Source organism: Lissotriton vulgaris, chromosome 2_1 (assembly GCF_964263255.1).
Source record: "Lissotriton vulgaris chromosome 2_1, aLisVul1.2, whole genome shotgun sequence".
In the NCBI taxonomy this organism is placed as follows: Eukaryota; Metazoa; Chordata; class Amphibia; order Caudata; family Salamandridae; genus Lissotriton; species Lissotriton vulgaris.
Window position 1 is genome coordinate 953,735,543 of NC_141687.1, and position 16,996 is coordinate 953,752,538.

A 16,996-nucleotide genomic window follows, 5' to 3' on the forward strand; every position below is an offset into this window, starting at 1 on the left:
TGTAACAGGACAAAAACTCCAACTCAGATGTTTCCTATTCTCCATAGGGGGAGTGGAGTAAGCGTAGCAGGATGGAAACTGTACGGTTGCATTGCATTGTGAATGAGTATACAAGTTGAGGGAAAATGCATGTAAATGTAAAGCAATACAAGCCACAAACCAACAGTTAATAGTTACCTTTCATGTATGTAAAGTTCTGCTGTAGATCACATGCTCTGCACAGACTATAAAGCAGTGGACTTCTCCTAAAGAGCCATATTCAGAGTGAGTAACCTAGCAGACACCAGCTTGATCAAAATCCCAGATGATGAGTTTCCGCCACTTGGTGGGCTGATGGGTATATTTTCACACCTTATTCCCACACAGTTTCTCACCTTATTCTGCCACCTTATGCACTCACTTTCTAACAAGTAGATTTAGTCATGCCTAGACCGTTAGCATCCCTTGTGTATTTGTAATTAGATGCATATACTCATTAATTTGACATTAACAAATCGGATGTGCAAGATGTAATTAACTAACCCACCATTCCAAAAGAAATATGGCAAGCCCTATTTTGAGGCTGTTTTACCATTCAGAAAAAATAATCCAAATCCAAACCTTGGCCATCTCCTGGGTAAGAAAAAAAGTCCTCTCTAGATTTTGAAATGCACCTAGAAGAAAAATGTTGCCTCATAAATAGGTCTCCCGAGCAGTTTACAGGATAAGGAAGCATTTAAATCTGTACCTCCTAAAGTACCAGAAACGGTTTGTCCTGCACTCTCTGCCCCCATCACTAAGAGAGCCTGGGGAAAGGGGCACACTAATTATTGTAGCCAATATGAAAGTAGCTGGAAGTGGAAAGAGAAATAGGGTTCAAGAAGAACGGATTGGGTATGGGAAATAAGACTGGAACATAATGGTTATATAAGAAGCAGGTGCCTAGAAGAGGAGTGATTTTGCAACCGTCTGCTACGTACACAATGAACATTTTTCAATTATAAACCAAGGGATACTAAGGTTTCAAGAAAATGATCATATAACAAAGTTATTTGAGGCTGGGCGAGAGTGCATTTGGGAAACTCCAGTAACAATCCACACAGCCATTCTGAGAGTGTGCAGCTAGCCCCCACATCCAATCCAGAACAATGAAGCATGGTACCTGGAGAGTCAGCAAGACTCCTTGCCATCATAAGGCCTAGTGTGGCCATATTAGCTGCCAGAGTAAGGTGATCCCTCTTCCTCAGAAGAGTCTGGAAGGATGCCATCAAGGTGCTCATCAAGGAGGAAAAACAAGCTTCACGCCTGTACAGGGAAAGACAAGAAAAATGTAGAGACACCATAAGACAGGGCTACGGAACTGGATCTCTACAACAAAAATCCTCAAACACCCCTCCCCCCACCACCCCCCTCCCCCACAAACACACACGCACACACACCACACCCACCTGAACATCAACATGGTCACGGTATCTTCCCTGCCAAGAAGACAAAAACCCCATACAGGATCACAAATGGGAAGTAAATGGTGACTCAATCATAATCTCTGAATCCAGCTCTCTGCGGGGCAAAGATTTTCATGTGCCTCATTACAGCATGGAAACGTGCTCACAACAAAACCTGGGCCATAGGAGGAGGAGGGGACGTCATTCATGCCAAACAATCCTATATCAATCCCACCCTTGTTACAATGTTAGTGCACTGGAAACTCTAGTAATGATCCACAGGCTGCACCCCAAGGCGTGTGCTGCAAGTTACAAGACACATCTTTCCGGGATCTTCACACTCCTAATGCAGAACATTACCTTAGAATCAGATTATAAACACCCAAGAGGAGACCGCGTTACTAACATGAATCTCAAAAGCGAAAGAGGAGACAAATGCAACTCCGATTTTCTTCAATAGCAACGAAGGCAAATTGACCTAAGATTGAGACCAAGTCCCTTTTGGTCTTAAAAGCAATATAAAAAAATCTCGGAAAAGGCCAGTGTAAGGCAGTTCATTTTCATGAGAGTTAACTGTGATAACTGATATTCATCCAGCAGTATACAAGATGCTTCTAATCTTAATCTCGAAATCAGTGGAAAAAACAATGGAAACGTGCAAAAGAATGCAAACAAAGACATCTACAGAAAGACATATGAAATTAGCACCAGATGCCAATTTACCACAATGAAAGACTGCGAAAGAAATTTGAAACATTCCACACTTTTGAATGGAAATTGATTGAGAATTCAAGGAATAAAAAGCAGTATAAACTAATCTACATCCCCAAAATCACATGCCACATCCAGCAATATTGTTTATCATATGGCGCAAACAATTGTCATGTTTATCAGCTTAAAAATAAGAAAAGTCCTGGAAACTACAAGAAAACGTATATGAATTTCGGGGGGTGGCTTGGACGGCAGTGGTAATGGCCGCCTAACCGGGAGCTCCGTAGTCCAGGAGAGCGACTACAACCTCGATCCCTGTGATCCCCCGCAAGAACACGATCGTAAACCAAGGTTTCCGACACCCGAAGACATGAGGCGCCCTCCGGTAACTTGAGCAACGACCGTAGCTGCCTATTTGTGCTCAATTTCCAAGTTTGCTGGCCGACCACGCTCCGACATCGGAAGCGGTCAAAATGGCGGCACCCAGTCGCAAAACCCGCGCCTGACACCGAGCGCTGAAAAAGATCCCCACAGCCAGCATTCACCCACCACTTGCGCGGCTGGAGGAGCGGACCACCTGAATCAGCGTACGGCTCTATTGCGAGGTGAGAAGTGTCCATGTACCCGACGCTGCAGCCCGAACTCGGCCCAACGTGCCTGACCCCAAAATGGAGGCGGTTCCACTGTAGCACCACATTATGAGTTCCTGCCACCTGCAAAGTGCCCAATTTCACTATCTTACGGAGAACTCCCTTCTCCAGAGCGCTACCACCTTGATCTGCCCAACACAAGGATAGCTGCCCTACGCTCAGCGCTGACAGGCATACATGCCTCAAGATCCGCCCGCATTTTCGAGCTTTCTCCACATGGTCAGAGACACCGCCCGCCAAAAACTCGCTGCTGGATCCACATTGCGGTGAGAGAGGTCACAGGCACTGCGTTTGCGTTTGCACACACCGGGAAGCTGCTGATCTACCTGCGCCTCGCGCTCGCCGCCATACAATTTGTGCCTCTGCCCTCCACAAGGCCTCCACGTGCAGAAGATAGTCCTCTGACCTGAGTGCTGTGAGCTGTGCATTGCTTTAAATTCCATCAACCCCAGCCATTCAACCCTGTCCATTGCTGGGTATCAATCACTAGCCTCTTGATACTGCCAGATAAGCAACACTCTCCTGCCGGATCTGTACAAGGCCGTCCTACATCCCATGGCGAACAACTTCACTCCGGCGCCAAACAGTGAACCGATACAAGATTGGGGTCTCGCTCATCAACTACAACCATCTTCAAGTCCACCTGGGTATAATCGACACCGCCTCTTCAATACATCACGATGTCGGGCAGGGAAGATAGAAACTCTACCAAGAAAGTGAAGCCAGACCCACTGATTTCGGACTCCCCCATTAAGAACAAATCGGACATGGCGGCCACGATGGAAATGATTCTTAAAAAACTAGCAGACCTCCACGACTTCTCAAAATCTACCAAAGCTAACACTGACTCCATGCAGCTGGAGCTCACAGCGATCAGAGCCGACATGAACGCAATGAATACAGGTTTGGGGGTGGCCGAGCAGCGCATTAGCGACGTGGAAGACCTAGCTCGGCAATCAGCGACAAAGATCCAAAGCCTAAAGAACACCACAGACGCTCTCAGACGCCACAACGCTGAGTTGGAAGATCGGAACAGAAGGGGGAACATTAGAATCTTTGGCGTACCAGAGAACTCCGAAAAGGACGCAGATTCATGCGTGGCCTTCCTGGAAACATGGATACCCATGATCACCAAAATAGAATTTCCGCACGGCCTCGAGCTGGATAGGGCACACGGGATTCCCACCTTCGCTACTAAAAACACGAAAGGCCCCAGACCGTTGATATGCAAACCGCTTAGATTTCAACACGTCGAGATGATTCTCCAATTCGCAAGGAAAAACCACTCCATCACGTGGGAAGGCCAAAGAACCATCTTCACACAGGACTTTTCCAAAGACACAGTAGAAATCCCTAAGGGTTTCCTGGACCTCCGAGACAAACTCAGATCCAAAAACATTGCCTTCTCCTTCGCAGGACCTGCTAAATTCAAAATCATAGTAAATGGCCGCCCAAGATTCTTCACGGACCCCAGAGCCCTTGCGGAGCTACTCGAAGATCGCCACGAACAAGAAATGGATCAATCGACCGGTCTCTCCAACAAAAGGAAAACGTGAACTCCAGCTCCTCATGCGACAACATATCGGACTATCTGAACTCCTGCACTAGCCAGACTATGATTCGTTTTACGCGGGCTCGAAATATGTACATCGTAAAGAACTCTATTTTGATGTCAACCATTCAGCTTCGAACCCCATCATCCTCTCTGAGCACTCTCCTGTATCGTGAGTTTAAAATCTAAATAGACTGTGCCACTCCAGAGTCTCTAGGACTCATGGTTTGCTATAGAGTCATACTAATGTTCAGTTTATGTTATCTTAGCCTCAATTGTTGTGATACCGTTATGCTACTGTTACGTAATGACATACCCATATGTCTACACATAAGTTAATCAGGTTCTTACAGCGGGACTTAATCATGCCCAACTGTTTACTATATTGTGACTGTTACTTGTTACTATCTTATTACTCCTGTTCTACCTAGCAAGGTACTGTCGTCGTACTCCCTATGTACGCTTTTGGGGGGTGGGGAGGGAGGGGGGAGAGGGGAGGGGACATTGGGTGAAAATGGAAGGTGGGGGGGAAACTAGGAGTCATGAAGGTTCAGAGATGAGGGGGCGTGGCTTGGCGCCCGACGAGGACGGCGGCTCCGATGTGAGCGCTCCAGGTCGACAGGGGGATTCGCTCTCTTTTGCCCATTGCCGACACCTGCCAGAAGCAGTTTCTATCACCGGAGCATAGGGAGAATGATGCACTCTTAGTTGAAGCACCCTTTCTGCATTTTTATGGCTTTTCCGGCAAGTTCTTGCGCGGCCGCGGCTCTCTGACGGCCGCGACCGCCATTTTGTTTTTGCATTGCGCGATTTAACGCGCACCCTGCCACGGACAGTGCTTGCCTACCACAGCGCTCCTGACATCGGCAACCGCTCATGGTGAGCTAATTTTATCATTTTCAAGCTGCTACTGCCCTTAACCTGCCTGCGCTGACCTGTGTGAGTTTTACTCACGATTATTACGAATTTGGCGGCCATTTTGTCTTAGTGGAACATTTCTCTCACGCAGACTACCTGTGCACACCATTTGAGTCTGCTCTCCACCAAGCGCATTATAATTTCCTTGCAATCTCCCACATTTGGACTTTCTTCATCTTGGCAGCTCCTCACGCCACCTATGCGTTTTCTGGCTAGACCCTATTTTTCTTTTTTCTTTTCTGGCGCTTGTGTGCTTCAGCTTACTGAGGTGTTCCTCCACACATGTATTAATTCTCGCAGGCACGCATGGAATACTCCTGGAGCTAGTTATTCTCTCTCGTTTTCTCTCTGGAGGCGACTCTTATTGTATGGAGAGAAGTGCAACTACTCATATTTCCAAAACTTCACGACGTGTTTTCATCAAAAACTCAAGAGTCTTTTCTGCATTGGCGCATCTGGAAGCTTCTCAGGCACTTGCTGTCCAAATGTTGCAGTCCAACACAGAACGCCCAGTTCAACCTTCAGGGAAGGTCACGTCGAAGCGCCTCAAAAAGGATCCTCCATCACCGACAGGTTCTACCTCGCTGTATCTATGGAGCTGTTGCTGGAGGAGATACGTGCTCTCCGACCTTTCATGGAGGAAACGAATTCCAAGCTGCAAGTTCTAACTGACAACTGGTCACAGATGGACGCGAGAGTAACTACAGTGGAACGCTCAATATCTTCTCTTCAAGAGTCATCTTCCAAGGTGACACACATGCAGTCGCAGATTTCCTCTCCAGAAGCAGGTTGAGGAGCTTGAGAACTGCAATAGACGCAACAACCTTCGACTCTACGGCCTGGCGGAGAACTGCGAGGGGAATGACCCCATTGCTTTCTTTAAATCATTCCTACCTAAGCTCCTTCACTTGCCTGAAGGCACCACGCTTAACATCCAACGAGCACATAGGCTTGGTCGCATCTCCTAAACTTCCTCTACTTCTTCGCGACCAAGAGGTGTTATTATGTATTTCTTAGAATACACTGATCTTCTCAAAGTCCTCTCAGCGGCCCGTGCCTCCCCTCGCCTTACATGGTCAGGTTCCACTCTCTTTTTTGCGCAGGATTACGCCAGAGCTACAGCCAGCTGCCGTAAAGCCTTCTTGGATATGCGACTAGAGCTCCGTTCTATTGGCGCCAGATATGGCCTTTTCATCCTTGCCTGTTCAGAGTTACTCACAACAACCTATGAGGATCCTGTTCGTCTCCGGAGTTTCCTGAACTCTGCGCAAGCGTCTGATATGGACTTATCCAGTTCCTCATCAGCTTTTCCTCCATGACTTTCATGTGTTGCTGTTCTGTTTTCTTAATTAGTCTGCATAATTAATGCTGGCTGTTTCCCTGTTCGCATTTATCACATTTTCCCGCACCTTTTCTTTTATATGATTCTTTTTGAATCTCATTTGTTCCCTTATGTCTCTATAATGTAGTTATATGTTGTCTACTATTGTCTGGAAAAAACAACACAGGGTTCTGGCTGTTTCCAGCAAGGCTAAGCCAAAGATACCAAAAAACAAAACAAAGGCCAATACTGGATACCCTTAACTAGGGATAATTGTGGTCACCTTATGAACAAAACATAACGGTCCAAATTACGTCATAAGTCAAAATTTTTATTATTTTCTTTAGTTTAACTTTCTTTTAGTAAATGATTTCACAAATTAATTGTGCATGTATAAACATTTCAAACGTTAGACATAACACAAAAAATCTTTTTACATATTTACAATTTTACAATTTACACACATCCTCTCAAGCATTCATTCTGCATTCATCCAACTGTACACACAAACAATAAAACACCTTTTGTCAAAAAGAGCAATTGAAATGAACAATAAATGATAATCCCTATTTATGTTTAGAAGATGTTTTCAATTAAATGTGTGGAACATTAATTCTTTTTAAGGAAAAACAAAACCTTATTGTAAAGAATTTAGTCATATGACAAAAGAGTTCAGTCATTCCTATTGAAGGTCAAAAGGTCGACGCGTTTCAAACCCCCAATTCTGGGGTTCTCATCAGGACCAATCTTTTTCTACAAAAAAGAAGAATTATAAGCCAAGAATTAGCCAACCAGCTTAATATCGAACTAAAAACCTGCAAAACACCAGTTTCTACCAATGCCATACCTTGTAAAGTCACTCAATGGCCATGCGTGTTTCTGCAGGACATTCGACAGGTACACAATGACGCTAGACAAATAGACAGAGATCAATGAATCAAAGTGCATTTGGGTGAAGAGGCACTTGCAGAACCTAACTGGTCGTATACAAAAAGCACTCACCTTTTTACAGTGGCGCAGGGTCTCCCTGAAATGGATAAAGGATAAGCTGTAATGACTCAAGCCACAGTCTAGGCGGAAGAGAAGTGCTGCAAACACTTGGGACAATGGACGCTTACCGGTTAGCGGTGACTCATGTTACATGTCCGCTCGAATTTGGAAGTTCGCTCCGTATACTTCAATTAGTAGATTAATCTGAAAGACGGAATGAACGGTCAGCGCGTTGTGGTAATGGGCACACACGGTGCTGTGCGAGGGCGAATGGCGGTTCATAGCAGGGATCTTACCTCCGGGACGGGAAGCCGATTGTTTCTTACACTGCTGCACTCAGGAAGCGTTAGAGGCATTAGTCCTACCTCGTTATTTACCCGGAATCTACCAGGAACCACGTGACCGCGCGAGGCAGCCAGGCGGATGACTACTTAAAGTGGTAGTGTCTAAATTCAGTGCGTGGTGCTTTATCAACAAATTGCAATGATGTTAGACAAGCAAGGTTATGGACAGCCTTCATGAATGCGCTTAGATTGCATCATGTTAATTGATTCTCAGAATTTCCGATACTTCATTCAACCCCGTTGATGCAGTATCATATTTCATAATAAGCAGCGCTTCCCGCTGACTAAGTCTGCCCTCAATGTCACCTCCTCTAGAGTCCATTTCGACTTTAGACAACACTGTCCATTTTAGATCTGCTTCTTGATGCTGGCAACGTTGCCAGTGTAAAACCAGTGGAGCGTTTGGTGTGTCATTTCTCAGGCGTGATTTGTGTTGTGTAACACGATGCCTTGCTTCTTGGGTTGTTTTTCCCACATAGAGTTTCGGGCATGGGCACATAATGCCATACACTATATTTCTCGTCTGACAATTAGTAAAAGAATCGTGTCTCCAATGGATCCCATTAAATGTAAAAAGGGATCCTTCAATGGTCTGAGCGCAACATGAACAGTTGCCACACTTGTGATGTCCTTTTACAGGAGGTAAGTTCAGCATACTTCTTAAAGAAGGCTTCGAGGTAGTTGGTAAAGCGGCTCTGACAATGTGATTTGCCACACTTTTCTCTTTCTTAAACGCAAACGCCCGGTGGGTGCCAAGGGAGACCCTGTTGCAAAAGAAAGAGCGTGTGGAACAAAGCAGAATTGTTTGTGTAACTACATTCGGACCCCAAACTAATCAGCTACGCAAGCTAGTCACACAAAATTGGCATCTAGTGAAAGGTCTACATAGCGATTTTTCAGATTTTCCACTGTTTGCGTTTAAGAAAGAGAAAAGTGTGGCAAATCACATTGTCAGAGCCGCTTTACCAACTACCTCGAAGCCTTCTTTAAGAAGTATGCTGAACTTACCTCCTGTAAAAGGACATCACAAGTGTGGCAACTGTTCATGTTGCGCTCAGACCATTGAAGGATCTCTTTTTACATTTAATGGGATCCATTGGAGACACGATTCTTTTACTAATTGTCAGACGAGAAATATAGTGTATGGCATTATGTGCCCATGCCCGAAACTCTATGTGGGAAAAACAACCCAAGAAGCAAGGCATCGTGTTACACAACACAAATCACGCCTGAGAAATGACACACCAAACGCTCCACTGGTTTTACACTGGCAACGTTGCCAGCATCAAGAAGCAGATCTAAAATGGACAGTGTTGTCTAAAGTCGAAATGGACTCTAGAGGAGGTGACATTGAGGGCAGACTTAGTCAGCGGGAAGCGCTGCTTATTATGAAATATGATACTGCATCAACGGGGTTGAATGAAGTATCGGAAATTCTGAGAATCAATTAACATGATGCAATCTAAGCGCATTCATGAAGGCTGTCCATAACCTTGCTTGTCTAACATCATTGCAATTTGTTGATAAAGCACCACGCACTGAATTTAGACACTACCACTTTAAGTAGTCATCCGCCTGGCTGCCTCGCGCGGTCACGTGGTTCCTGGTAGATTCCGGGTAAATAACGAGGTAGGACTAATGCCTCTAACGCTTCCTGAGTGCAGCAGTGTAAGAAACAATCGGCTTCCCGTCCCGGAGGTAAGATCCCTGCTATGAACCGCCATTCGCCCTCGCACAGCACCGTGTGTGCCCATTACCACAACGCGCTGACCGTTCATTCCGTCTTTCAGATTAATCTACTAATTGAAGTATACGGAGCGAACTTCCAAATTCGAGCGGACATGTAACATGAGTCACCGCTAACCGGTAAGCGTCCATTGTCCCAAGTGTTTGCAGCACTTCTCTTCCGCCTAGACTGTGGCTTGAGTCATTACAGCTTATCCTTTATCCATTTCAGGGAGACCCTGCGCCACTGTAAAAAGGTGAGTGCTTTTTGTATACGACCAGTTAGGTTCTGCAAGTGCCTCTTCACCCAAATGCACTTTGATTCATTGATCTCTGTCTATTTGTCTAGCGTCATTGTGTACCTGTCGAATGTCCTGCAGAAACACGCATGGCCATTGAGTGACTTTACAAGGTATGGCATTGGTAGAAACTGGTGTTTTGCAGGTTTTTAGTTCGATTTTAAGCTGGTTGGCTAATTCTTGGCTTATAATTCTTCTTTTTTGTAGAAAAAGATTGGTCCTGATGAGAACCCCAGAATTGGGGGTTTGAAACGCGTCGACCTTTTGACCTTCAATAGGAATGACTGAACTCTTTTGTCATATGACTAAATTCTTTACAATAAGGTTTTGTTTTTCCTTAAAAAGAATTAATGTTCCACACATTTAATTGAAAACATCTTCTAAACATAAATAGGGATTATCATTTATTGTTCATTTCAATTGCTCTTTTTGACAAAAGGTGTTTTATTGTTTGTGTGTACAGTTGGATGAATGCAGAATGAATGCTTGAGAGGATGTGTGTAAATTGTAAAATTGTAAATATGTAAAAAGATTTTTTGTGTTGTTATGTCTAACGTTTGAAATGTTTATACATGCACAATTAATTTGTGAAATCATTTACTAAAAGAAAGTTAAACTAAAGAAAATAATAAAAATTTTGACTTATGACGTAATTTGGACCGTTATGTTTTGTTCATAAGGTGACCACAATTATCCCTAGTTAAGGGTATCCAGTATTGGCCTTTGTTTTGTTTTTTGGTCTACTATTGTCTGCCATTTTGTTTTTATGACTTAATTCCATCAAGTTTTTTGTTCTTTCTTTTCTCCCGCAGGTTTCACAACTTATAGTGTGTTTCCCCCTCGGTTTGGTGGTTCGCTTACGTTGGATGTTTTGCCTCCTCCAGTTGGCGCTCCCCCCTCAGTCCTTTCTTCTCGTCTCCTCTCCCCAGTGATCGTCCTTCCCCCGTTCTTCCCTCCGTAAGTATGTTCTCCTCCCTTTCCCTGTTTGCTACCTCTTTTTTATCTTCCATCCTATTCTTTTCCCTAGTTCTCCTTGGTTCACAGGTGTCTTCCTCTTCTTGTCTTCGACATCCCTTGTGTTCCAACTTTTTTCATACCTTTTTCTCTTTCACTTACATTCCTCTATTTTGTTTCCTCATTCAACTGGCTTTTATCACCACTTTTTTACTCTTTATTCCTCTTCCTCATTTCCTTTTTCAATCTCATATTATATTACCTCTTCTTGACTCTCTTATCCTTTTTGCTCACTCTATTCTTCTCTATTTTGTCGCACCTTGCACGTTTAAATGTTGATATTGCTTTTTTGCAAGAAACTCATTTGTCTGCTGAAGAATCTGTTAAATTGAAGAGAAGTTGGGTGGGTGATGTTTACTATTCTCCAGGGGATGGCAAGCGTAACGGAGTAGCCATTCTATGTCACAAAACTCTTTCTCACTCTTTGCTCGCTCAGGAGTCAGACGATGGTGGTCGCTGGTCATATGCTAAGCTCTCTATTAAGAATGTTCCAATTTCCCTTCTAAATGTCTATGCCCCCACTGCTGGTGATTCTACTTTTTGGCATACATTTTCCCGTCACATTACCAGATTTATTGATGACAACTTTATTTTAGCGGGGGACTGTAATCAGCCCCTTGATTTATTTTTGGATGGAAATTCCAAGGCTCACTTTATTCCTAATAAGTCACATAAATCCTTCTCTCAAGCTATCTCCCAACATAAGCTCACTGATGCCTGGCGCTTATGTAATCCAGAGTTGCAGGAATTCACTTTTTACTCTCCGTGTCATCACTCCCAATCCCGGATTGATTACATTTTTGTTACTCACAACATTGTCCAAACCCTCACCCATGCAGAGATTGGTCCGATTTTACTTTCAGACCATGCCCTCACTTTGGTTCAACTTGACATCCTGCCTAAATCAGTTGGGACCAAGCGATGGCGCTTTAATAACTCCCTTCTCTTAGATCCCAAGTTCACTGCATCCTTCACTGAATTTTCAGATGAATTTTTTTTACTTAATGACACTCCCTCCATTCCCAAGCACACCATTTGGGACGCCTTCAAGGCTGCAGCAAGGGACTTCATAATTGGCTTTGTGGCGAAAAAACGGAGGGCTGCTCGTAGCTTTACAGCTGCTATCCTTCTTGATATTAAGAAATTGGAGCATTCTTATTTTACTTCCCCATCGCAGGAAAGTCTAACAGCCCTGATCAATGCTAAAATGAAATTTAACAAAAAATCCACGGATGATGCGTCTTTATATCTACTGAAATCGAGTGCCAAGTTTTATGGGGGCAAAAATAAGGCTGGGAAGGTTTTAGCTAATTATCTGAAGGTAAAGCACAACAAGTTAAATATTGAATCAATCTATGACACACACTTTGTTCTCAAACATACGGATACAGACATTCTTGCTGAATTTTCTGCCCTTTACAAAACTTCATACTCTTCTGAAACTCAACCCTCCTCTCAATCCCTAGACCACTTTTTCTCCAACATTCAAAAACCAGCTCAATTCCCGCTTGATCATTCCCATTAAGAGCTTAGCATTTCCCAACAAGAGTTGCTCACGGCACTTCAGAATCCCCAAAAAGATAAGGCTCCTGGGCCAGATGGCTTTACTGTTGAATTTTTTCTTCACTTTTCAAAACTTCTCATCCCAAAACTACATTTCCTCATTGACGCTTTCCTCACCTTGGGTTCTTCCTCAGGTTCTTTCTCTGATGCACATATTTGTCTCATACCCAAGGAGGGGAAGGATCCTCAGCATTGTAAAAATTACAGACCAATTTCCTTGGTTAACATCGATTATAAAATATTTTCGAAGTCTCTTGCAGCACGTCTTGATCTTCTTCTCCCGGATCTTCTGGGCGAGGAACAGTCGGGCTTTGTCAAGAGCCATTTCATAACTGACAACACTAGACTGCTATTTAATGTCTTATCTAAGTCCCGCCATTTGCCCCATTCCCTTGCGGCCATTGCCCTTGATGCTGAAAAGGCGTTTGATAGAGTTGAATGGACCTATCTTTTTCACACCCTTCGTTGGTTTGGTTTTGGTCCTAATTTCATTTCTCTGATTTCCTTACTTTACTCCAACCCACGTGCAGCTGTTTGTGCTAATGGTCAAATGTCCTCCTTTTTTGATTTGAAAAGAGGCGTTCGTCAAGGATGCCCCCTGTCTCCCTTTCTCTTTAACTTGGCCTTAGAACCCTTTCTGTCTAAACTTAGTCAAAACCCCACCATTCAGGGCTTTCAGATATCAGATTCCCAAATCAAGCTAGCCGCATACGCGGTCGACATTCTTCTTTTTATCTCTAACCCCACCGATTCGATTCCCGCCTTCCTTGCTGAAGTAAATGACTATTCCCAAATATCTGGCTATAAACTTAACAATGATAAATGTGAGATCCTACCCTTGACGAAATTCACATTTAAGCCTGATTTCGCTGTATCTAACTTTACATGGAAATCTTCCCATATTAAATACCTTGGATTGCATATTACTCCTACCATCCCAGATACTGTTTCCCTTTGTCTGTCCAAATGCATCCAAAAGTTAGTGGATTTAATGTCCAAATGGCATCCTCTTTACCTGTCCTGGTGGGGCTGCCTTGATACTATTAAAATGATGTTATCTCCCATAGTCCTCTATACTATTTCTAATATTCCAGTTTCCGTTCCTTCCAAATTTTTAAAAAAAATTAACCCCATTCTAACGTCCTTTCTTTGGAATAAGAAGAGGCCTCGAATGTCTCTAGCTCGACTGATTCGTCCTATGACGGTGGGTGGAGTTAATTTCCCAGACTTCCCTGCTTACCATAAAGCGTTTCAATTACGACAAGCCTCCTTCTGGTTGCAAGATTCCAGCACTCTCTGTCCTTTATGGACTAAATTTGAGCGCCTTCTTCTTTCTCCTTTTTCCTTTGCTGAATATCTTTCTTTCTCTCGTAAACCCTCTTCCATTTCCACTCCCATTCACAAATTTACTACTAAACTGCTCCGATCTTCTTCCCATTCCCTTCCCACGACCATTGCTGATTTCCTTTCCTCCACCATTTGGCATAACACCACTCTACTTATCCGTAACAAACCCTTTTTTTGGAAAACATGGCATCGCAAGGGGCTGATATGGATCTCCCAACTCTTTTCTCAATCCTCTTTCTTACCTTTCACCACTCTTCGCTCCCTTTATGACTTATTTATTTATTTTCTTTATTTAAGTAGCTTATACAGCACGCAGCTACCCCCGGAGGGGTGTCCCGGCGCTAGAAACAGGATCTCAGGGGAGGGAGGTAGGGATGGGACCAGCTTCATACAAGACAGGAATCAAAGTCTGGAGAACAGCCAGGTTTTTAATTTGGAACGGAAGATGGATTCAGACGGGCTGAACCTGAGGTCGATACTTACCTACCTCTTTTACTCGTAACTATCATTTACTTAGGGAGGCAGCATTGACAACTTATAATCGGCTCTCTCAGTTATGTCCCTCTCCTGCTTCTCCCACTCCCATCTCCTTACTTCACTCCTTTTTACGCAACACCCCAAAGGCTTCCGCTATTTACAAATACCTTCACACTACTGACTCTATTAGACCTAAATCCAAAGTGGAGGAATGCTGGGAACATGACCTCTCCACGTCCTGGCCAATTTCACTATGGGACAAAGTCTGGATCAAGATCCGTAAATCCTCGAGAGCGGCAACTTTGACACAGTCTTTGTTCTTCATTTACAACAGACTTCTTTATACACCCTTTGACCTCCATAAACGCTTTCCAAATACTTCTCATACATGCTGGTCTTGCTCATCCCCACAAGCCACTTTGTTTCAAATGTTATTCTTATGTACCCCTGTTCATGATTTTTGGTTACAGGTTTGGGCTCAAATTAATCTGATTTTTTATACATGTATCCCTTTTCTCATACAAACATTTTCTTAGGCAGCCTTTCCCCTTGCTGGGATAATGTTGAACTAAAGCCTCAGATTATCGATTTGCTACTGGCTGCTGCATTCCAGCAGATAACGGTAAATTGGAAGGACTTATCCAATATCTCCTTTAAGGCGTGGTGGTTTAATGTCTGCCATAACCATAGACTTGACACTGCTTTTGTTTTTCCGGCTCGTATGGCTGCAAAGCGTACGGACTTATGGCTCCCTGTCACGCTTTACTTGGATGCCTGTGCTAATAGTTTGTTTTGTCCACTGCCTTCGCAACAAGAAGTCCCCAGGCCTCCTTAAATGCTCATTGCATTCCATTTTTCTTCACTGTATCATCTTTATGTTCCATTCGAATATTTTCATGCTTATTATGATTACTGTTTCAAATGCTTTTTCCTTTTCTTTTTATTCCATTGCCCAGATTTACCTTTTGATACTATTTACAACCGTATGCTTGTTTTATTTATCATAGTTTTCAACGTTTATATTCCAATGTACTTTGTTTTGACACCTTGTTTTTCTCTTTTCATTATCAAATAAAATTTTCTTGAACTTAAAAAAAAAAAAGAAGGTTCAGAGATTAAGAGTTTTTACCTACATTTTGTACTGCCTTTTGCTTATGTTTAACTCTTACAGGTACAGCATCCACTTCACACTGCACCCTCATATTTTGCTTATTTGCTATAGCTTCCACCCTTTACTTAAAGTTGCATCTCCTCACACCGATCCAGGCAGGCTATACACACCAAATACAACGATCCAGATTTTACACCAACCGCCCAATTTGCGCGGACAAGCCATGACACCACGCACTCCTAGCGTTTTCTCACCAGAGCACTACTCCGCGACAATGACTCAAACCGATGTCTAACACCAATTCATTAGCAGACGACCTTAACATAATCTCCCTAAATGTCAAGGGCCTCAACCACCCGGTAAAAAGGCGGAAAGTTGTTGAATACCTCTCTAAATCAAAAGGGGACATTGTCTTGCTTCAGGAAACCAAACTGTCAGAAGAAGACTCACGTTTTCTAAACATACACTGGTCGTCACATATATTGAGCTCACCAGCGACACACAAAAAAGGCGGTGTAATCACCTTACTAGCGAAAAAATCCAATCTGACACTAGTCTCACACCCTCATGACACGGAGGGAAGGCTATCAGTGACTCACCTACTAAGGGAAGATGACCCCATACACGTGATAAACCTCTACGGCCCCAACTCTGATGATCCTGTATTCTGGGACTCTGTCTCTCGCTCAATAGAACACATCCCACAAGACGATCTACTGATAGTGGGGGGCGACTTCAACCTTCCCCTGGACCCGATATTAGACAGACAATCCAAATGCACATTCCACCCCTCCCGCTCGCATGAAGCTCTCCTTCGCTTTGTGAACGCTACTGCCTAAAGGACTCCTGGCGCCTCCAAAACCCAGATGGGAGGGACTATACTTTCTACTCCGCCCCACACAAATCATATTCACGCATTGATTTTATCCTAATCTCAAGCCCCTTCACACACCCGATAGAGGAAACTGAAATTTCCCCTAAATTACTTTCGGATCACGCCTGTATCCGCACCAAACTTGCTGGATCCCGTTCGGTCCTTCCCCCCAGAAGATGGCGATTCAATGATGAAACCTTATCCGATCCCACAAACAAATTGCTCATAGCAAACGCCATTGAGGAATACCTAGTATTAAACGATACCCAAGACATTGCACCCAACACCCTATGGGACGCACTTAAAGCCACAATCCGGGGGGGGGGGGGCATTATCAATATCAGAGCCAAAGCAAATAAAGCTTTAAATAAAGAACTAGAGTCACTGGAACAACAGATCGGAACCTTAGAGTCCCATCACAAATCCAACCCACTCGACGCAAAATCGCTAGACCTTCTGACCAAAAAGAAATACGAATACAATACCATCACCAGTACAAGAGCGGGGGTATGGATTAACCGGTTCAATGCTCTAAAACTATGTGAGGGCAATAAAGCAGGTAAACTTCTTGCTTCCTACCTCAAGCATAAACAGAAATTATCTACCATATCCTCCATAAAAGACTCCGCAAACAACACCCACACCAGACAATCCAATATCCTTGACACATTTAAAA

General features: G+C 43.7%; 1 protein-coding gene across 2 annotated transcripts in view; it reads right to left on the bottom strand.

Annotated features, from left to right (window-relative positions):
- NCDN (neurochondrin) overlaps nucleotides 1–16,996 on the bottom strand; it is a 211,851-nt gene that overhangs the window by 43,011 nt on the left and 151,844 nt on the right. For both annotated transcript variants that reach the window (XM_086956510.1, XM_086956509.1), the window contains exon 6: nucleotides 1,142–1,284. In XM_086956510.1, the coding sequence (XP_086812636.1) occupies nucleotides 1,142–1,284 (143 nt within the window). The remainder of the gene's footprint in view (nucleotides 1–1,141; nucleotides 1,285–16,996) is intronic.